Below are 22643 nucleotides of genomic sequence, written 5' to 3'. Positions count from 1 at the left end.
GGAATTTATTTTCCAAGTATTTCTGAAGTCTAATCAGTTTCTACAGGCAATCAGAAGAAGCACCACATACGCATTTTCTTCTAGGGATGATCACTGAACCACACTCAAATCCCCTGGAATGTGAATAAATTAAGTCTAAATTTCAGGACTATTGTGAGGCTAAACTGTTGAATATCTCTAAGACTAAAGGTTAGAAACCCACTGCAGGTCCTGTAAATTGATATTTCCTGCTCTACGAAGTAAGCATTTGTTATCAAAGGTATTCTCAATTATAGATCACTGATCCACCAAACCATTTTTTCATAAGGAGACTATCTGAAACTTTTCCCTTAACTAGGAAGCATATCTCATACCCCAGGGTGTGAATTGAGTACTGTACATGCATTCATTTAGCAAAGAATCAAATTAGAAGGATATCTGTAGGAAGGCCTCCACCTAGACATTCCAAAACAACTGTCTTAGAAATTTCACCTTTACTCTTAGGAAATTCTTTTTTGTACTTAAATCGTTAGAAAAAAAAAAAACCCCTCAACTCCTTTAGCCTATGCTCACATGCTCTACCTTCAAAGCCATCACATTATGGGATGGCTGGGGTGAGAGAAAAGGTAAGAGGGGAGGAAGAAAAGTAGCTCTTCTCTACCATTCTAACATTTATTGAAAGCTTGCTAAGCACCAGGTGCTGTGCTAAATGCATTACGCGTGTTATTTCATTCTCGCAATTATCCTGTGAGGTAGAAAATACTATCATTGCTCACACTTTATCAATGGGAAAACTGAGACTAAGGGAGGTTGGGCAGGGATGGTAGGCAGAATTCTATGATGACCCCTAAGAGGTCTGCCCCCAGTCTACTCACCCTGTATAATTCCCTCCCCTTGATTGTAAGCAGGACCTGTGAATATTATGAGATATCACTCCCCTGATCAGGTTAGTAATAAATTGACTCCAAGGTCATCAAAGGGGAGATTATCCTGGGTGGGCCTGGCCTAATCGGGTGAACCCTGGGAGAGGAACTGAGCCCTTCCTGGAGAGCGAGATTCACCCACTGGCCTTAAAGAAGGAGACAGAAGTGTTATGAGAGGTCCATGGGGCTAGACCTGAGGCTGTCCTCTAGGAACTGACAGCCACCCCCAGCTGCCAGCCAGCAAGAAAACGGGTCCAATCAGTCCTACAACCACAAGCAACTGATCTGTGCCAACTTGAAGGAGCTTGGAATAGGCCCCTGGGCTTCCAGATGAGACCACAGTCCTGCCAACACCTGTGAAGCCCTGAGTAGAAACTCCAGCTGCGCCCTGCCCATACTTCTGACCCAGAGAAACTGAAATACGAAGTGTGTGTTATTTTAAGCTGCTGAGTTTGTGGTCATTTGCTATGCAGCAATAGAAAACGCATTCATTCAGGATTCAAAGCCAGGGCTGTTTAACTCTGGCATGAACGCTCTTAACCACTACAGTAGTTTCAGTGGCAGTTTCACAAATTCCTAACCATGTTTAATTCTTCAAAATGAGTAGAGACACCAATTTCTACTTAACGGTTATGGGTATGATCTTTTCCTCTTCTGATGCAGTTTGCAAGTTTTTAAAATGTTTTGATCACATTCTAGTATAGAAACACACATATTGATTTGAGATCTGGGGGAAGAATACACATTCAATAGAAAACTGCTCGAATGCAACATGGTAACAGGTAAGTTGTGAAAAAATAAGTAGGCTGGAAATCGTAAGATTTTATTTACCAATGGCACCTTGTTGAAGCAGGCTGGGCTTTTACAAGGGCTCCAGGCTGTGCTACTTATGAATACTTTCCTTCTGATCATTGCGTAATCTGCAAGATCTGTCATCCTGTGCCTCTGAAGAGATGACAACCCATTATCTCTTTTCAGACAGCCCAACTCAAAATTCACTGACTAAGAGAGGCCGGCGAATTCTCTGCTGGAGTGAGATCACGTTCAAGAGAAACTCACAAAAGCATACACTGGAGTTGCTTCTTGGAGGGCATCAGTCAACAACTCATGTTTCATGTTCTTTCACACACGAACACACCCAAACTACACATGGGGACAAAGCAGATGAATAATAATAGCTAACACTTACATAGCCGATGCCAAGCGTTTACCATGAATTGTGTCATTTAGGCCTCCGGCTCACCTCATGAAGTAGGTATTATTATCACTGTCACTCCCATTTTATAGACCAAGAAACTGAGACTTATTTAGAAAGTTAAGTAACTTTCTCAACACTCTCCAACCAGAGTGGCATTTCAACTCAGACGCTGACACCAGAGCTCACATTCTCAGTCACGTTGCTGTATCACCCGTACTTCTACTGCTCTTCAACTAGATATTTCTTCTACCCCTCACAGGACCTAGCAACGAGCCTTCACATAGGAATGCTCCATAGATGTTTGCTGATAACGATAAAGAATGAGGCCAGCGCCGGAGGGACTAGGTAAGGCTTCCAGACCATTCATCGTTGAGAGAAGATGGGTGCCAGTCTCACAGTAAGTGAACAGGATCATACTACTTAGAACTCCAAATATATGTTGACTAACCCTCTACAGGAAGATTTGATTCTGGCGCTAAGAGCATAAAAAGAAAAAAGAAAACTAACGCAGTTTTCCAGAGTTTAGTTCTCCCTTTTGGAAAAGTTTCTGTGACACATCTGGAAGTGATTTTCTAACACACTAGTTCCAATGAGTCATCTACAATATTAAGCAATGATTCCATAGGGTGAACCCTGATCATATTTTTCCATTAAGCAGCATCCACTGGGGTCAGTGAAAGGCAATGGCTGACCCAGACTTGGACAATCTCACCCTCCACAGCCCTATTTTACATTGTCAAGAACATGGGTTTTAAGAGGTACGGGAATGCAATCTATCTCCCAGCACTAACACAAGACTTGTTCTAATACACTTAGTTTCCTTTCACTGGTCACGTGCAGAAGAAGGATCCAAAGGCTGCTTGAGGGGGAAGTAGGCCTAAGAAGGAACGTTATGGAGCCATGTATAAACATGGGGCAGTCAGAAACGCGGGGGGTCAAGGTGGGCGCCCTGGGCAAAAGAATAAGACAACCCATGGTATATCGAATTCAACTAGAGCGCAAGACTCTTAATGCCGCCAGCAAGAATTTCCCAAGGAATATGCTAGAAAGGACTCTCAATCCACCCCTTGCCCTTTCAGCCACATCCTCATATAGTGGCTCCAACCATCAACTTTTAACCCGTATCATATTGGTTTCCTAACATTTAAAACCTCTAGTATCGATGTTTAGAAGTATAACTTAAGTCCATTTCCCAGTGTCTTCTGACACTTGGATTTCTTTCAGGTTACAATGAAGGAATGAGTCATGTTCTTTCAGAGACTAAGGAGCCACTTACAAAGGGTATTTTAAATCTTTCAGGTGACACGGGTATTAATTTAGTTCTCAGAAACAATAAGTGACTAAATGGTTTCCTCAGGGCTGAAGGAGTTAATGCAACTTCCCAGAGCAATTCTTCTCTCTGGGGCACCAAAACAATCTGATTTTAAATGGCAGAGGAATTGTATAAGCTTAAAGCATTAAATCCTACCTTACAAAAGACATAAATTAGCGGGTGGCCATTTGCATTACAAAAGGATTCTTTGCTTTGCCAAAGGCTTCCAATCAAATTTATTCAAAAATCAGATTCCCCTAATGTATGCTGAATGATTGGATTTGCACATGGGCTTCATTGAGCAAACACAGCTGTACCAAAGGCTGAATTTAATTACAGGTACCTCTTCACCATGACTTCAGTGATTCTTATACCCATTTCATTGCCTCCAAGGTCGTACAGTGAGGAGTTGACCTTACAATTTCTGACTCACAATTCCCCCACTCTAACAATAAAATCGCTTTGCTTTTTACCTAGCACTCTTCACCCAAAGTCTTCAAACCACATTTGTTAGTCTTCATAATTATGCCAAACAAGTTGGCAAGAAAGCTGGGAATGCCACCTTCCAAACTACCAGGGATGGGGAAAAAAAATTAGCACCATTAACAGGCAAAAAAAGTAAAGGTCCACATAAGCACAAAAGAACTACGTTTAAGTTTATTTTTTTCCAAACATGAAATATTTCATGCATAGTATTTTTAAAAAATAGACTGTAATTTTTCTATCAGTTTTAGGTTCACAGACAAATTGAAAGTACAGAGTTCAGTTCCCATGTACCCCCACCGACGTGCACAGCACAGCCTTCCCCATATCAACATCCCCCATCACAGTGATACATTTGTTACAAGCGATGAACCATCACTGACCCTCTTAATCACCCAAAGTCCAGAGCTTACACTAGGATTCACTCTTGGTGTTGTACCTTCTATGGATTTGGACAAACATATAATAACACGTATCTCCCATCAGAGTATCATACAGAATAGTTTCACTGCTTTAAAATTCCTCTGTGCTCGCCCTATTCATGCCTCCCTCTCTGCTGCTTTTTAAGTTATGAAGAGAAAATATTCAAAACTCCGTTTAAATACAACAGATCAATTTTCATATATCAGTTTTATATTATGATCAGAGTGGGTGCTGGAGAGAAAACAGGAAGAAACGTGGTGGGGAAAAGACAAGACAGAAGGACAAAGGCAACGAAAAAGAAATGAACTCAAGGATGTACATGCTGATAGGGAAGAAAAAGGGCACACAGTACAGAGAGGAAAAGAGACCCTGCTTACCAAGATCTGCAGCATAATGTAATTATCTGAAATGTCAGAGGCAAGACCTTCCATTTCATCCATAATTCCTAATTCATCCATAATTCTCCCATCTATTTGTTTTAAATCCACAAAAAATCTAAGATTATTTTTAAATAAAAGAACAAAGATACAGCAATTTTGAACTCAGGAAAATGGCAACCAGAAATCCTTGCAATATCAATGCATATCACCTATTAATTAGCTATACTTGAAATTTAAGTCCCTCTTGTGATTGATCATATTAATGGCAGAAAAGGATGACTACAGTATCGACAGCCTAAGACACAGGTCACATGCAAGAAAGATGAGACCAATTTTAATTTACATTTCAGAAAATTCAGGGTAGGCATTTCCACCTCTCAAAAACTGTGAAGATAATATGAAACATTACACAGATGTAGACATACAGGCACATATACTGTGTGTGTGTATATACATATACATAAACCCTTTGAAACTTCACTTTATAGAGAACCCATTACGATCAAAATTGGAGGAATACTTAAGCAGATAGGAATGAAAAGCAAATGGGAATTGAAGTCTCTAATTTCTAGGCCATCCTAATTTTATTGATTCAAGACACAGAGAATGTGAGACGTGCAAAGCAACGGGCAAGGAGCTGAAGGATTATAGGAGAAGTTATTTTAATAATAACAGCACCAGGCTAATTACTATATAGATACTATATGCCACATACATATGCATTTATATATATCAGAGAAATATAGCAAGCCTGAAAAGTAAGTGTGGAGCTTTTCCTGAATTCTACTTTTTCTGATTACAGAAATAATACATTTTAAAAACAGAAAATGTAAAGCAAGAATAAAATTTACTCATAATCCCACCACCCAGAGATATGCACTGTTAATATTCTATATACTCACATATATTATAAACACAGGCATTCCCTTTGAGAATGTTTTCTTTGAATATAACAGTAATACTAACAGCTAACATTTATTCAGCACTTCCTATGTTCCAGGCATTATTCTAAGTGTATTACTGTATTATTTTACTCAATCCTTATATCAACCTTGTGAAGTCGGTACTATCTATCATCATCTCCATTTTACAGATGGGAAAACTGAGGCAGAGAGTGGTTAAGTAACTAAAGTCACATATATCACATAAGCATTATTTTACAAAAATACGATCATACTTTGCATGGTGTTTCATAACCTAAACTTTTTCCCATGTCAATAATTAATACAGATGTCATTTTAATGACTGCATGATTTTCTGGTGTATGGATGTACATTTTACTTTTGAACATTCAGGTTGTTTAAGCTTGGGGAGGGGGGCGGTTGCTGTTTTGCCATTATAAACAACTTGGCAAGGCCCATTGAGGTTGATATTAGCTCCATTTTACAAATGAGCACAAGGAGGTTCCACAAAGTTAAACAGCCTGTCCAAGGTAACAGAGAGGGTCAGTGGAATCACTGGGCCTTTCTGGCACTCTGGTGCCTATGCATTAGCTCCTTCTACTCTCCTGCCCACTCCTTAAGGCATTTACATGCTAATGGACGAGAGAAGTTGTCAGCCATAGTTATGAGGCAGAATGAAATCAATCCTCTGTAAAACTGGAGAACTGGAATGGTAGGCTGAAAAATGCCCCCCCCTCGCCAAGCTATGTCCCCATCCTAATCCCTGGAACCTGCAAATGATACCTTATGGCAAAAGGGTCTTTAACATGTGATCGAGTTCATAAGGGTCTCAAGATGAAGAGATCATCCTGGATTATCGAGGTGGGCCCTAAACGCCATCACATATGTCCTTATAAGAAAAAGGCAGAGGGAGATTTGACACGACCAAATAGCGGGCCATGCGACTCACAGAGGCAGAAACTAAAGTGATGCAGCCACAAGCCAGGGAATGCTGGCAGTGACCAGAGGTGGGAGAGGCAAGGTACGGAACTTGCCCTAAATTCTCCAGAGGGAATGTGGCCCACTGATACTGATTTTGGACTTCCAGCCTCCAGAACTATAAGAGAATCAATTCGTGGTTTTTGTTTTTGTTTTTTGTTTTTTTTTTAACGTTTATTTTATTTATTTATTTATTTATTTATGGCTGTGTTGGGTCTTCATTTCTGCACGAGGGCTTTCTCTAGTTGTGGCAAGTGAGGGCCACTCTTCATCGCGGTGCGCGGGCCTCTCATTATCACGGCCTCTCCTGTTGCGGAGCACAGGCTCCAGACGCACAGGCTCAGTAATTGTGGCTCACGGGCCCAGTTGCTCCGCGGCATGTGGGATCCTCCCAGACCACGGCTCGAACCCGTGACCCCTGCATTGGCAGGCAGACTCTCAACCACTACGCCACCAGGGAAGCCCTTCGTGGTTTTTAAGCCACCGAGTTGGTGGTCATTTTTTACGACAGTCACAGGAAAGCAATACAAGTAGCAGGAGGCTATGGGCCTATAGAAGGAGCAACTTGCTCCAAATGTGGGGGGGTGAGGGATGGCCATTTGACCTAAGTCCTGCAGGACAGATAGGGTTCCCTTTAGCAGGGAAGGGGCTGGAAGGGCATTCTAGGAAGAGGAGTCAGCATGTGCGAAGGCATGGAGATGAGAAAGTTTAGAGTGTGTTTGGGGAACAGTAGTGGTCCAGCACAGCTAGAGCTCAGGTGACAGGAAGGAATGTGGTGGGAGAAGAGAATTCAAAAATGGGATGGGGGCTTCCCTGGTGGCGCAGTGGTTGAGAATCTGCCTGCCAACGCAGGGGACACGGGTTCGAGCCCTGGTCTGGGAAGATCCCACATGCCACGGAGCAACTAGGCCTGTGAGCCACAACTACTGAGCCTGCGCGTCTGGAGCTTGTGCTCCGCAACAAGAGAGGCCGCGACAGTGAGAGGCCCGCGCACCGCGGTGAAGAGTGGCCCCCACTTGCCGCAACTAGGGAAAGCCCTCGCACAGAAACGAAGACCCAACACAGCCAAAAATAAATGAATAAATAAATAAATAAAAATTAAAAAAAAAAATGGGACGGGCCTTCCTGGTAGACAGGAAGGAACAGGAAGGCCTGCTAGGAAATCTGGGCGCTCATTTCCAGTAACGTGGAGCCAAGGCAGATAGAGTTGGTATTTTTATGGGTTTGGGGATTTTGTGATTTTCCCTCATCCTTTCCTGAGAGGCAGCAGAATGGTGGGTCAGTTTCTAGCTATTTCAAGACAATAACTGCTTTGCTTACTGTCAAGATGGTCCACTCTGATACGTCATACCCCTAGGGACATGTGGACGAGATCGTGCCTAAATGATTTCTCCAGGGTGGGGCAAGATCCGTGACAGTGAGGTAGACCTATTCCATCCCACCTGGTGTCAACTGGGAGGACACTCGTGCCCCCCAGGAGACACTCTGAAATGTCCCTGGTTGCTCTGAAACGTGCACGGCCTCTGCCAACTCATCACCCCAAGAAAGCAAAATCCTCCATTAAATTGAGCCGCAGGAACTTTGCTTGTCTCTCATGAGGAAGGTTTCACTTCTGAAAGGTCTACTAAGCCAAAGGCCACTCTTTCCCAATAAAACCCAGCAAACACACACACACACACACACACACACACACACACACACAAAGTGACGTATACTGGGCTCTGGAGTGGTAATTATATCATTTCTTAAACTCTTCATTCTTATTCCATACTTCCGCAGACAGAATCTCCGCTTCTTTTAGTTGGAACTAAATACAAAGCCAGGACATTTTAGCCAGGACAACCTTGCCAGATGTGTAGCTCCACAACATTCCCTTAGCATCCAGGCCATTGGATTTCCAGAAAAGGCACCCAGCCATCACTAGCTCAGGCCTTTGGAATTTTCCATCCTTGTCTAAAGAAAAGGTTAAAAACAATAAACACAGTGCCGGCCCTGTCCCCCAGAGAACACTTTATGACCAAACACGGAGGAGAGAGGGAAGGAAGAGGTGAGAAAAAGATGAGACGGGGTGAGTGAGAGAGTGCCCACCGTGGAAGGAAGTTTCCAGAGCACAGGGCTGGTGACACTGGAGCCAAATATGCAGAAGCTTTTCCTGGAAGGTCACAGCGCAGAGAGGTGAGGGCCGCCAGGAGCAGCACTTGAGGAAGATCAGAATGAGGGGAGAACAGTCAGTGGTCAGTGGAAGGCGGAAAGAGAAAGAAAGAAATCTGGCAGGGCGAGCACGAAGTCAGCTAAAGGAATCCTGCGCCAGTGGGCGCCTCGCTCAGAGCAAGTCTCAAGGCCTCGGAGACCTGCCTCCACGGCCCCCATTCCTGTCTAGCAGGGTTTGCTGCCTTGAGAAATACGGATCTGGAATAGGTGTGAACTGTTGCCCTTCTTCTACCGGAAGATGGAGGAAGTGAGGGCCAGCCAACCCTTGACTCCCAAAAGAAATCTGGCCTCTACAGGTTTCCGGTGGTCACAAGTCTTAAACCCCCAAGTCGGAGAATTGGGTTCCAACTAACACATACGGCGGAGAACTACATAGAAGTGTCCTCCACATTCCTTAACTAATTAATTTGGGGTCTTGAATTATGCGAGTTGACAGCGTGCACTGCCACCATCCCACACAAAACTGTTCCATTTACCTAGCACAACTTCTACAGGGGTGGATTTCTTCCGGTCTGAATCTAAAACTATACTGCTACCCTCATTAAATATTGTTAATATTTTCATCTCTGGTCTCTTGGTCTATTATAATGAGGGGGAAAAAATCCCTTCCTTCCATCTTCACTTATTTTTATCCTTTAGTTTCCTCAGATTAAGTCCTTGTCTTCACTTCCCCCACCCCACCCCCATCCTTGCCCTAAGTAGATCCAATGTATTAAAAAGAAATCAGTAGAAATAGATTCTCTGCTTCAATTCAAGCAACAGTCCTAAAAGCATTTCCCTTGGGATTTTAGCATGACCCGAAGGAAAGTATCTCTCTTTTCCTTCAGCTAAGGCAGCTTGCTATCTCCCATAGCTCAGCACGCCTCTCCCCTCCCCCCCACCTCTCTCTCTCTCTCTCTCTCTCTCTCTCTCTCTCTCTCTCTCTCTCTCCTAGCTCACTCTCAAAGACATTTGCTTTCTAGTTTCTTCTGGTATATACCACACTCCCAGATGTTCCAGAGTCCTGAGGCATCAACTCTGTCACGAAGGTCATTGATCCAATGCCTACTATCCCTAAGCCATGAAGTTCAGATGAGGGCCAGTGAAAAAGGAAAAACTTCAAACCAGAAAGGAGTAACTCAGTAAAATAATATGAAATAAACTGTAACAAAATAAGCCAGGTTGAAGGGCAAGAACCTGTAACATAAAGAAAATGAACATCAGTCTCTAAAGAAGATTTAAATAGGATTACAGTTAATACCTTTTCACATCCTAGAGATTAGTAGTATCTAAATACATTAGAAAAAATTTCAAGATAATTCCACTGCAAGCATCTGAATTTTTTAATTGAGTTGGCTTATAAGGAGAATTGGAACTATTTTCCTATTGAGGAGAAAAGAAAGGAAGACTGGAACAGGAGAAAGTGAAGATGGTTAATGTATATTTTGTCGGTACAGATTTTTAAACAAAATCTGGGGGTTTCCCAACCTTTTACAAAATGTTTTTCAGTACATTTCAGCCAGTTATCCAAGGGTCTGGAAAAAGATATGCCCGGCCTCGGAGAAATATAGCCATGGCCAATTAGAACTGATGTAAAAATAGAAAATGCAATCCACATCGATGATAGAGTGCTTCTTCAGGACAGTAGGCTCTCTGCCATCAGCTTATCAGGTATATTGTCATGGCCAGTGTGAGGAGGGCTGGTGCAAATGTGATCAGCCAGCAAGCTTTTGCAGTGTGTGTCTCTAAGATGGCAGCGACTGGACTTGGTGAATGAGACAGGAAGTTTCAATTTCTCTCTCAATTGAAATCATCATGAAGACAGAAGGAATCAGAGAGATTTTCCAGTCCTTCTCTCTGCTTCTCGAATCATGTGTTTTAGAAACCCATTTCTGGGAAGGGGTCTGCCAATTACCTTGAAAATGCAGGAGGGCCATGCCCAGTCTAACTTGACCTTCAGGATGGGTGAAGTGTCTCTCACACAGGACACATGAGAGGTGTCTTGGGGCTTGTCAGCCAAAGTTATCCTCTCTGATGTGAAACCATCCTTTTCTCTTTTCAATACACACACCCACCCCCTTACCTCTTTACTCTTTAGCTGAGGGTGGAAAATTCCATAGGCCTAAACTGGCTAAGTGCCTGCCAAGTGTCTGGCCAGCTTGTATCTTGAAACACCTCAAGTCTGAAAGCAGTGCCCACTTACAAGAACTCCAGACTGAGGGACTTTTGTGTGGGAAAAAAATTTTTTAATCATGAAGAATTTAAGAAAACATCCAAATTGAAACTGCAGACTGCAAACCTATATTGCTTTCTTTCAGCCAAAATTCTCAAAAGGGTTTGTGCTTTCTCATTCTTATTCTGTGAAGACTTTTGCACCTGGCTCGCAGTTTGCCAGTCTATCAGACCCGTGTTCCTCCTCCACCACAAGGTCAGTATCCATGCTGGAAACCCATGTGACCCTAGAATTCCACCATTCCTCAACCTCCAGCAATGGTTTCCCAAAGCTGTCCACTTCTTAATCCCTGGAATTTGTGACTATGTTATATTACATAGCAAAGGGATTCTGCAGATGTAATCAAGTTAAGGATTTTGAGATGGGGAGATTATCCTAACTAATTATCCTGGTGGGACCAAGGTAATCAATCATAAGAGTCCTTCTAAGTGAGGGAGGGAGGAAGGAAGGAAGAAGAGTCAGAATCAGAGAAGGAGATGTGATGACAGAAGCAGTGTCAGTATGATATGATGTGAGAAAGACTTGACCAGACATTGCTGGCTTGAAGATGGAGGAAGGGGCCACAAGCCAAGGAATGCAGGCAGCCTCTAGAAGCTGTGAAACGCACGGTAACAGATTCTCCCCTAGAGCTTCTGGGAGGGAGTGAGGACTTACAGACACCTTGGCGTTAGCCCACTTAAAACCGTTTCAGACTTCCAACCTCCAGAACTGTGAGTTTAGTAAATCTGTGTTGTTTTGAGACACTGAGTTTGCAGCAATGTGTTATAGTGGCCATGGGAAACTAACAGGCCATGCATCTAGTGCAACTCTCAGCAGGGTCACTGCTGGAACTCCTCATCTCAAGTACTCTGCCTTTTCTGAGTTCTCTAAGCAGACACCCAGCGTGCTAAGCTCAAGCTGTTGTGCGGTCATGGTGAGTGTAGGACAGGCCTCCTCAGGACCAGCAACAAGACGAGAACTCTCCTAGAGGAGCTGGGCAATTGGCCGGCAAACCAAGACAGAGGGTTAGATATGGGGTAGGGGGTCAATTCAAGGATACAGTGACTGGGACAGTGACACAAGAGGACAAGGAAGAAGACAAAACCCAGTGACCGGAAATGGATTTTACAGATCGGGCAGAACCAGTAGCCTAGGGGACTTAAGGCCCAGATCCGGAGCTCTGAATACGAGTTTTCTGATGTCCCCTGCTTAGGCCCTGACGAGTCTCTGGGCCTGGGGCGGTGCCGGGCTGGCAGTGGACATCCTGGCAGTGGACATCCGAGTCCACACAGAGGAAGCAGGGGGAGGGAGCTGGGCCTCTATCGCAGAACTGAGGCGACAAAGCCCTACGGAATTCTCCCCCGGCTCTCCCGGTGAGAATTCTGCCAGACCCCGTTTCACTTTGTTTGGAAGGCGAAGACAGAGGCAGAGAGCTCCTCTGTAAGCAGTCACGCAGGTCACTAGCAGTGGAGGAGCGATTCTCCCTTGGGGTCAGGTTAGCAGGGAGAAACTTCTTTGCTCCACAAGCAATAGAGCATGATCTAAACACTCCTCTGGCCAGAAGGAGAGCTGCGGGCGCCTATGAGCTTTCAAATAACCATTTTGTTCAATTTTCGCAACAGTTGATTGAGAGCCCTCCTGGATTTAAGTGCTTTCTTGGTGGTAAGTTAGGCAACTTAGAAGGTGGTATTCCCTCCTTCTGGTCTCTAGGAAACCATTTAATGGACCGAAGCCTTCGGAACTTGTTAACCTATGAAAATAAACTGGTTTTGCCAACCACACTGTTCCACTCACGCCATGAACATTGACAACAGGTCCTGTAAGACATAAAGCTGGCAGTTTCTCAAGTGGGAAAACTACACGGCTAATATAAAAGGCATGGAGAGAAATATATATGTTGTTATTTTTGGACGGCACTAACCTGCTTGAAAAAAATCATAAAAACAGTTCCCTGAAAATGATCCCAGGTACCTCGGCAGAGCCAGTGTTCCAGAGATTTTTTCCCCCATATAGCTAGTCAAATAGCAAAGAAAGGAAGAACGGCCAATTGCAAAAATTTCTCAAAATCCTTAGGCTAACTTTGGCAAGGAAAAATCTATACTGATCTTGCCCACATTTCTCAGTAACAACCCCACCCCTCTTTTTTTTTTTTTCCTGTCCTCACCTCCTACTTTCCCACTACAGAGACCTAAGCTTGTTCAGAAATAAACACTGTTTCCCAACAGGAGGAGATCATTACCAAAACCACACAAAGAGAGCTTCCTCCACCCGTTCTATTGTGGAATCTGGCCCAGGAGCTAGTGCTTCTTTACCTGATTATGCCAAAGAAATTGAGACACCCGGAGTTCATTACCTGTTCTGTCATTTAGCAAACTTGGGTGGCCTACAGCCTGCCTCACTTGAAACCATGCCTCTGTTTCCCCACTGATGGGAGACAGGTGATGACAATGTGGTACGCGTTTCACAGTGACCTGGAAGAACATGCGAGGTCAGAGGCATAACAGCATTTTTAACTCATCATAAGATCGGGGCTATAAAAATACAAGGTCTTGTCATTATCCAACCACCATTTCGTACAAAGGCATTCCCCAGCCTCCTGACACACTTTGCTGAAGCACTTCAAATAAAGATGTTCTGTCTCAGAGGCTTAGAAGAACATCTGACTTCTTAGTTAAATCTCACCCAGTCAAATCTTTTAGTCACTACGGAAAGCAACAGGAGGGGAAAGCTGAAGTATCAGAATACCTTCAAACATTTCTCTGCAGCTTGAAACATATACAGTCCAACATAAGCTGTCGAGAAAGGCCAAAATACAACTTCCTGTCAACGATAAACTCGATGAGCAATAAAAACAAGGTGGTAAAGAATGGCAGGAAATCATTAAGAGCAAATTTTGGCGTGACTGTGAGAGGCTGTGCGTAGATAGTAGGTCAACCTCATGTCCCTGGAACAGTTGGCATATTTTCCACGGTATTGACTATGCTGGAAACCTGCACGCACTATTCCTAATTGGACTCATCCTGCTACCACAAAACCGGGATAGCTGGATAGAAAAGTATATTAATTTCTTAGAAGACCTGTAAGCTTAAAATGTTCCCACTAAAATACATGTTTCCAAAATACCTCTTTAAAAAGGCACTTGAATGTCAACAGTCATTTGATTCTTTTTAAAGTAAGGATTAATGAGTAAAAGGCATGTCAATAAAGTTTTGAGAGGGAAAGGAAAGAGCGTTCAAGTTCTATTCTTCCATACAGAGCCCAATGCTCCTCTATCCATGCTTTTGGAGAAACCGCGCTGAACAGACTGTCGTAAGTTCCCCAGACCAGAGGACCTCCCCCCGGGCACAGGCTGGGGCGTTCCTCCCCCCTAGATGACTAGTCTTCCCACTCACTCATCTGACTAGTCTGAAGGCAAGAACTGCCACAGACCCAGAGCCCTAGCTCACATCCACTGGGCTCTTCGATATGACCCAGTCCGCCTGGGAACGGCTGCTCCCCAGGACCTCATGGGCAGCCAGCTTATTCTGCCAAGAAGGGTATGATTCTTGGCTCAGCCATGTATGTGGCTCACCCTTTGGGGCATGATCTGGAGCAGGGAAATAAAAAAGCAAGGGTACCTGCTTCCCTTCTACCCGTCTACTTTTGCCGGTTGACGTGCCACACATACACAAAAGCCTTCTGCACGCCATCAAGCCCGGGAATAAGCATGCGAGCCAACAGTTGTCCAGTGCCTTCCACGTGCCAAGCCCCGGTCCCCAGTGCTTTGCATGCAACTCGTCCAAGCCTTTCCGCAAACCCACGAGAGGGTTATCGAGGCACAGAAGGTGAAATAACTGGCCCAAGGTCACCCAGTTAGTAAGCAGCCGAGCTGGACTTTGAACCCGGGCAGTGAGCTTCCAGAGCCCAGTGTGCTCTACTAAGCACGAGTCACAGGCAACGGAGCTGAATGAGACTGTCCCTTTGCCCCAGTTCCTGCTCTGGGAGCCTCCAGGGTGCGGCCCTGCAAGAATCGGAAAGGCATCTGGCTCTGGGTTGATATAAGCGACAGGTCAACGTTACCCATGAATCCCTCTGCACTCCTGACAAAAGCTAAAGGAAACTAAGATATCTAAATCCCAAACAGAGATGTATCATAAAATTACCACTAGGATTTACAGAAAAGGGGAAACAGCTCTCGCGCTTTCTCCCCGCCTGTGGTTTCTGGCCTTCCCTCTGTGTTTAAAAAAAAAAGAAGAAGAAAAAAGAAAACAAACAAAAAAACTAATAATTTTTCAACATGCCTACTGATCATTTTATGTCTCAGAAGAAAGCAAGACCAGGGAGGTGAATGACTCCTCTGAACGGAATTCCCGCAAACAAGCCTGGCGGGGCGGGGCGGCTCCCGAGGTGGAGCTCTGGGGGTCTGGGAAAGTAGCGAGCGCTCCGGCAGCCCACAGAGGTCAGGTCAAGGAATGTCAAGGTGAGTTACACATGTACACTGTATGTGAATTTCTCTGAGTGTCAGGCACTGCCATTTACTTTCCCCATTCCCATCAAAAAAAACCAAAAAAGGCCTCTGTAGCCCAGTAAATGAGGGAAATGCCAAAGGCCTCATTTAACATTGTTGAACCCAGAAAGGACCAACGTCTTGAAAAATGTTAAGGATCACAAAAAAAGACCATGAGGGGGCGGGGGCCGGGCAGAAATGATGTAACTAACTGAAGATAGAAGCATCACCAACCACTAGCCTCCTGCCGCTTCCATCTTCTCTATTTCACACTCATTTGCATACAACCCATCTCCCTCCCAGGCTTGTGAGTCCCTCAAGGGCAGGACACACGCTAGCCAGCCTCTTCAGGCACCTGGGGAAGGAGGCTGGTCAGGCTGAACCCTGGGACGGGAAGCTGCCCAGGGGGTGACCTAACTTCCCATGAAGCCTGCCTGGGGAGGCCGTTCCTCCCCCCCCACCCCGCCCTGCCTCCCACTTCCCTAACGACCCCCAAAGGTGCAAACCTCTTCAATCAGCTAATCTCGCCTCGCCCGCCCGCCGGGCTGCTCAGCCCTGGCTCTTCCTCCCCTTCCTGATCCCATCTGGAACACTTTCTTCTCTGTCCTCAAGAACCCTAGTCTTTTGCCAAAACACGACACTAGAGGCTCAGCCTTTCCCCAGAATGTTCTCTCCACCGCCTTAACTGTAACTCGGCTTTGCCCTGACGACCCTCTCTAGAAGAGGCAGCTCATTTGCTTCTCCCTTCCCCTCTCGCGGAACACACTGACCCTCCTGGTCACCTGGGCTGACAAACCTCAGTCATCTTGACTCCACCTCCCCCCCCTCCTCCCACTTCTTCCTTCCCCCCTCTACTCCCCCTTCAAGGATCACTAAATCCTGATGATTTTATCACTTCTCCTACTTCTTCTGCCTTATCTCCATTGTCACTGCCTCAGCTAAGCCATTGTTGTCCCTCTCCAGAACCATATAGCTATATTTTACCCAGTTACCTGGTCTCCAGGCACCCAACACCTGGTCCATCCTATATATTGTTTCCATGTATTTCCCGCTGTGAGAGGCACTGGGAATAGACAGGAACACACAGCCCCTGCCTTCTTGGCTCATATTCAGAATGGGTATGAAATATTGCCTCCTTCTTCACTGTAATCTGTGATAGACCCTTCTAGAATACTTCTTTTTTTTTACTAGATCTCTCCTTAACTTTTATGAATCACTTATACATCAGACGTTTTCCAAATATTACCTTCTTTGACCCCCACAAGAACTCCACAAGGTCAGTACAACTATTTATTATCCCCATTTCACAGATGAGGAAAACGAGATCTCAGTTACTTGCTTCGGTTCACAATGCAAGCCGGTGACAGAGGGCAGAGTCAAGCCCAGGTCTGACTCTTGAGCCTGGGCTCTGGCTCCCACACTTTAAGGAGGACACTGAAACCTTGGAAAGGAGCCCAAACAAGATGATCGTGATGGTGAAGCATCTTGAAACCAAGTCACATGAGGAAGGAAGGAAGGAAAGAAATGAAGGCTCTTTGGCTTTGGGAAGAGTGCATTTTAAAATGCCATGGTGGCTGTCTCCAAATATTTGAAGGGTTGCCATGTGAAAGAGGAAGCAAACATATTCTGTGCGGCTCCAAATGGCAGAGCTAGGCCTAGCCTAGTGGTGCAACTTACAGAGAACAAATTTCAGCGCAAGAGCCGTTTCTAACCCAGCCCTCTAATGGGCGGAGAGCGTTTAAGGAGAAGCTAGGCATCGTTTGTCAGGGCTGGTACGGGGGACATTTCTGCCTTGAGTAGGCAAGTGGTCTAGATCTGCATTTCTGTGCACATCAAAGTCACCTTGGGTTGTTTTTAAAAATACAGATGCCTGGCCCCAGCCCAGACTTACCGAAACAGAATCTTAGGGGTAGAGACTGTTAGTGTGAGAATTACAAACCAGGAAATAAGTCTGTAAGAAGGTTCACTCAAATCCTCAAAAGAAGAAATACAAATGGCTAATCAACATATGCCAACCTGGTCAACTTCAAGACTAATCAAAGGAATGCAAATTAGAACGGTGATATGCCGTTTACTGCCTACCAGATTGCAAAGGTTAAAAAATATTAATTACAGGTGTTGGCATGGGAGGGGGCAAAAGGAACACTCACTTTCTGGTGACGGAAGGGCAAATGTCAACAACTTTCTGCAGAGCAATTTAACAGCAGGTTTAAGAGGAATTGTTAATGCTAAAAATGTGTCTAATGTTTGAGCAAAGCAACTCCAATGCTAGAAATTTATCCTAGAGGGACAATCTAGCATGTTTGAAAATGCCTGCTCAAAGATGTTCATTCAAATTCATGTTTATACCAGAGCTGTCCTGAAGAACTTTCTGCAGTGATGGAAGTGTTGTCTCTGGGCTGTCCTACGCGGGCCAGCCACTAGGCACACGTGGCTCTTGAGCACTTGAACTGTGGCAAGGGCAATTTAGGAGCTGCTTTTTAAATTTTTTAAATTAATTTTAATTTTTTAGTTAATTCAAACGTAAATGTAAATAGCCACAGGTGGCTAGTAGCTACTGTACTGGAGAGCTCATGTTTATAACTCCTCAAAATTAGAACTTCTCAAGACACCAAACAGTAAAGGATGATTAACCTATGGTCCACCCACAGTGGAATTTTTGGCAGTCGTTAAACATGATTATGTAGATTTGTATCACTGGCGTGAAGAAATGTTCATAAGATATGGGTAAGTGAAGTAATTATTTACAAGTTTGTATGATAAATTTGTTTAACATGCTCGGCTTGGAAAAGAAATTCTATTCAGTACTATTTGGTGCTTCAAAGAAGGTTGGGCAAGGAGGCCTCTCCGGCTTCACAGCAACCTCTGCACTGGGCTGGCCGACAGATCCTTCCTTCTCCAAACCTGGAGGAGCCAACGGGAGCAGTAAGACTATTTCATGCTTACTCGCCCACACTCTGGGTCAGTGCATGCAGAGCCCAGCTAAGTCTCTGAACTGCAGACTCGTGGGCAAAGCCCGTTGCAACTGGCTTTATTCTACCGTGTAAGTTGTTTCGTCCTCAATTAAGTACTTTCCACAAATTCCCCTGGGAAGAGGGAGCAGGGGAGCTGATTCATTTTCAGGCCTTCCCTAAATGCGAACCTAAGGAACACTCCTTGCAAAGGTGGTAGTGGGGGGGGAGGGGGGTGTCAACAGCTGCAGACCCTGTTCGGCCATTCTCAGCTCTTGGAGAGCTTTTCTCCACTGGCTTTGTTATATGCCATCTGGCCAGGCGCCAGCCAGGGGACCATGCATGCATTGCCCTGCCTCAAGGGGCTACAACCCATAATATCTAGCAACTCTTTCCTGATCCTTTGGCGCACAAGGAATTGAGGGTAAATTCAGCAGCAGCAAGCCAACAGTATTTAAACACCTACTAGGTGACCTTCCCAGGCTGACACAAGGACTCCTCCCAAGGGCAGCCAGAATACAACAGGTTTATCAAATGCCTTTGTTCCCCCAGAGGCACAAAGAGCTACATCCTGAATTATAACAAAAACAGCGTTGAAACTCTGCATTTTAAAATGTGTATATATGTAAACACTTCTCAGTTAATCACATACACTCTCAGGTTATAATATTCCTCCCCAAGTCTCTCTAGAGAAATCTCTGCCAGTGGTTAATTCTGTAATTATCCCTTTGCCTGGGTTAAAACTGTCTTTCATTAAGAAAAGAAAAAGAAAATGCAGCAACGAAACGGTCTCTCTTTCTCTGTCTGCTTCATCATATAGTTAATAGATTTGAGGAAGTACTGATAACTGAATGAAGGTTTGAATACACAACTACATGCTATATATAGCCCAGGCCTTCTGAATTTTTCAGTGAACAAAACTGAATGATGTTAGCAACATGCCAAAAAGGGTATAATTGTTAAAAAAAAAAAAAAAAAGAAACCACCTGAACAGGAAATTCTGTATATTTGTTCAGCTTGGTGGGTTTTCCAAGTTCTAGTGAAAGATACACCACAGGAAAGCTTGCTCTGCGGCAGGAATGACTCCATATTGAAATCTAATGAAAACGCGACTCCATATTGAAGCCCTAACTTGAATGTCGTGGGTTTACAGCAGCAAGTGTAAATCCTACCTCAGCTGTCCCTAATAAACATTTTGGGTCTTAAATCAGAAAAGAATCAGACGTTAGGATGGCAGCTGCAATGTGGTCCGCTCGCTCTCCAGCCACCCATGGCTTTGCTAACTTTGGTTAACGAGCTCTTGGTGTCAAAAGCAGGGGCCAAGAAAGAGAGCCATTTAGGAGAGTACACTCCATTTAAGACTGTTTCCTTATCTCTTAGTTGACTGAACTGCTTCAAAATAGCATTCACTAAGGTGCTATGAATAAGATAAAACTGATTTATGTACATAATCTGGATGTCCTCTTGACAAACACATACACACAGACCCAACCCAGGTTGGAACTAACAGAAACAAATGAAGATAAAGTCATCCACACTCACTCATAATTTTAGGGCATCTAGGATTGTGCCTCGCACGTTGCAGGGGCTCAACAGATATAGATTTAGATTCCTAGAATCGGTTCTCCCCACCTCCCAAAATCTCAGTGTGGACCACATACCAGAGTAGTAAATAAATATCATTCCTGTGCCTTGCCTGGTAAAAAAAATCTGTGGCCTTTGTCCCAAGTAAGCTAGGTTGGCGGTATCTCTCAGAAGAGTCTCCTCCCACTAACAGTTTTTTGTGCCAAAGAGTCAATGGTTAGGAAGGCACCCGTGTTACCCCAAATTCTTTTTCAAACCCAAAACCCTGGACAAGAATGCTACTGTCAACTTTACGCTGCTGAGGGTGGCAGGTCAAATGCTGGTCAAATCCCCGTGGAGGTTTGCTGAGTCCCATTTATTCTCTTGAGACCATCTGTCCACTTCACAGGCTCCCTTCACACGATGTGGTAGAGGGCCAGCCACCCCTGCTTAAGCGAGGTTTTCTTCCTGAATTTAGGAAAGCGTTTCCTGTGCTAGGGAGGCTGAATCACTTGTTAACAATCACCCGAGATGAGAGCCCTGGTATAAATTCCCTACCCACAGCTTGCTTTCCTCTCTTAACTGGCTGTGATGACAATCGAGGTTCCAATCTGACCCCAACAGGACCTCATTCTAAAATCAGTGAGACACACAATAAGCCAAGTCCATTAAAACAACATTAAAGGTCCGGGTTTTTAGCTCTGCTAAACAGCAGGATTAAACTTCCAAGGGTCCAGCTACGATAGAGAGATTTCTTTAAAGTCATTTGGCTTTGCACAGTTGTAGCTATTAGGGATCAGATCTTTATCTCAAAGGTACATATTTTACCTTTGATCCTCCTCCAGAACTCCCACTAATGTCAACTTTCTCCACTGTTGGGATCAGGCCCCTGGCCTCCCTTTAATGTTGGTTTTATCGCAGATTCTAGAAGATCAACAGAAAAATTACAAGGAAAAGCTGTGAAGTTCCCTTCCGATGATAAGTTGTTTTAACAAAAAGAGCTCACTCTTAATGGTGAAATTTAAACACAGCAGACGACTCGCTGTAAGGTAGACAGCATGGAGAGAGCCAAAAACGAACAAACAAAAAAACCAAAGCAACAAAACAAATGCTAATTAACCAGTCTGATTGCTTATTTAGGTTTTGACTACTGGTCCAGGAAATTGGCAACGAGTGTCTTGAAAACAGGAGAAGGGGCAAGTGCCCGTTAGTACCCGTCCGCTGCGCTCCACAGTCAGACAATCCGAATGAGGCTGAGGGTGCGATGGAAAGGCTCCCAGGAGGTCAGCGCGCTTTCCAATGCCCATCCCCCAGCCGTGAGCGGTGGGGCTCTGAGCCCAGGTCCTCCATCCCTGGACTGGCGCACACCATCTTCCCCCAAACCCCCATGGCCCCATCTCCTTGCCTCTGGAGCGCTCTCGGGTCCCAGAGGACACGCTCGCCCTGCGGCTGCAGACCCCGCGCCCACACGCCCCGGAAACCCGTTGTCTCCAATCCCCTCCCTCCGCGGCAGCAGCGGCGGCGGCGGCAGCAGCAGCACCCCTTCTACACCCATCACCACCCTCTCCCCAGTAGCAGGAGGAAGTCGCTGTGCTTCCTCTGTTCTCACCGCCCGCCGGAGCTTGGGCGCCCGGGGCTTTTTGGGTGGGGTTCTTTTTTTGTGTACACGGTGTGTGTGTGTGCGCGCGCGAGTGTGTGTATGTGCAAAACGGGCATCGCATCCTTCCGCCTAGGCTGCCTCAGGTGCGGGCAGCAGGGACTCTGGATCTCGTCGCGCCCGGGTCGCCGGCTCTTTGTGCCGGGTCTAGGGAAGCGCGGGGTCCGCTCTCGAACTCACACCCCCGGCCGGGGCCCAGGTTCCGAGCCCCCGACGGCCCGTCGGCGTCCAGCCCGTGCGGGGCAGCCGCGGCGCTGTCAGCGGGCGCCTGGGACTCGGACCCCGGCGAGCGGCGGCCAGGCGAAAACTTACTGAAACGGAGAAAGAGCGCGGAGCGCACCGGCCGGCCGCCGCCGACGCCGTTCCCGTCCCGACCCCGCGCGCGCGCGCGGGAAGCCGCCCGGTCGCTCTCGCCCGGAGCGCGTCCCCCGGGACGCCCCGTCCCCCGGCCACTTACCAGCACTACGGAGCCCCGTACGGCCTCCGACACGCTCTGCCGGAGCTCGGCCGCCGTGCCGGGCTTGCTGAGCCGCTTGGTGAATTTGCGCACTTCGGCCATGGCAGCGGCGGGCAGGTCTCGGCTGGCGTGTTCACTGCCCCGGGCCGGGGCGGCCGCGGCCGCTGCTGCTCCAAGTGTTTACTCGCCGGCCGGCCACATCGCAGCTTGGCGGCGGCGCGTCTCCCGCTGCTCCTCCCTCCCGCCCTCCGCTGCCCCTCCCTCTTTCCCTCCTTCCCTTCCTCGCTCGCTCGCCGTCCGGCCCCACGGCGGCGGCCGCTCCCTCCCCTAGAGAGCCTGTGCTCCGTGCGCGAGCAGCCCGAGGAGGAGGGCGTGTCTGGCGAGGAAGGGTGTGTGGAGGGGGAGGGAGCACTGGAGGGGGGGCGAGGGTCACGAGGGAAGAGGGGGGAAGTGGCAACCGCTCGGGCTCCGCCCGCAGCTGATATTGCTGGTGCAGCCACCTCCGGGAGGGGAGGTCTGGTTGCTTCATTTTCGTTTGTGTGTATTTGG

General features: G+C 46.0%; 1 protein-coding gene across 3 annotated transcripts in view; it reads right to left on the bottom strand.

The window, feature by feature from the left end:
* Positions 1 to 22349, bottom strand: part of DOCK11 (dedicator of cytokinesis 11) — a 185764-nt gene extending 163415 nt beyond the window's left edge. For all 3 annotated transcript variants that reach the window (XM_057538105.1, XM_057538107.1, XM_057538106.1), the window contains exon 1: positions 22095 to 22349. In XM_057538105.1, coding sequence (XP_057394088.1) covers positions 22095 to 22196 — 102 coding nt within the window. In that variant the 5' untranslated portion in view covers positions 22197 to 22349. The remainder of the gene's footprint in view (positions 1 to 22094) is intronic.
* Between the last annotated feature and the right edge of the window lie 294 nt (positions 22350 to 22643).

Source organism: Balaenoptera acutorostrata, chromosome X (genome assembly GCF_949987535.1).
Source record: "Balaenoptera acutorostrata chromosome X, mBalAcu1.1, whole genome shotgun sequence".
Lineage (NCBI taxonomy): Eukaryota > Metazoa > Chordata > Mammalia > Artiodactyla > Balaenopteridae > Balaenoptera > Balaenoptera acutorostrata.
This window is presented reverse-complemented; position numbering and strand designations above follow the sequence as displayed.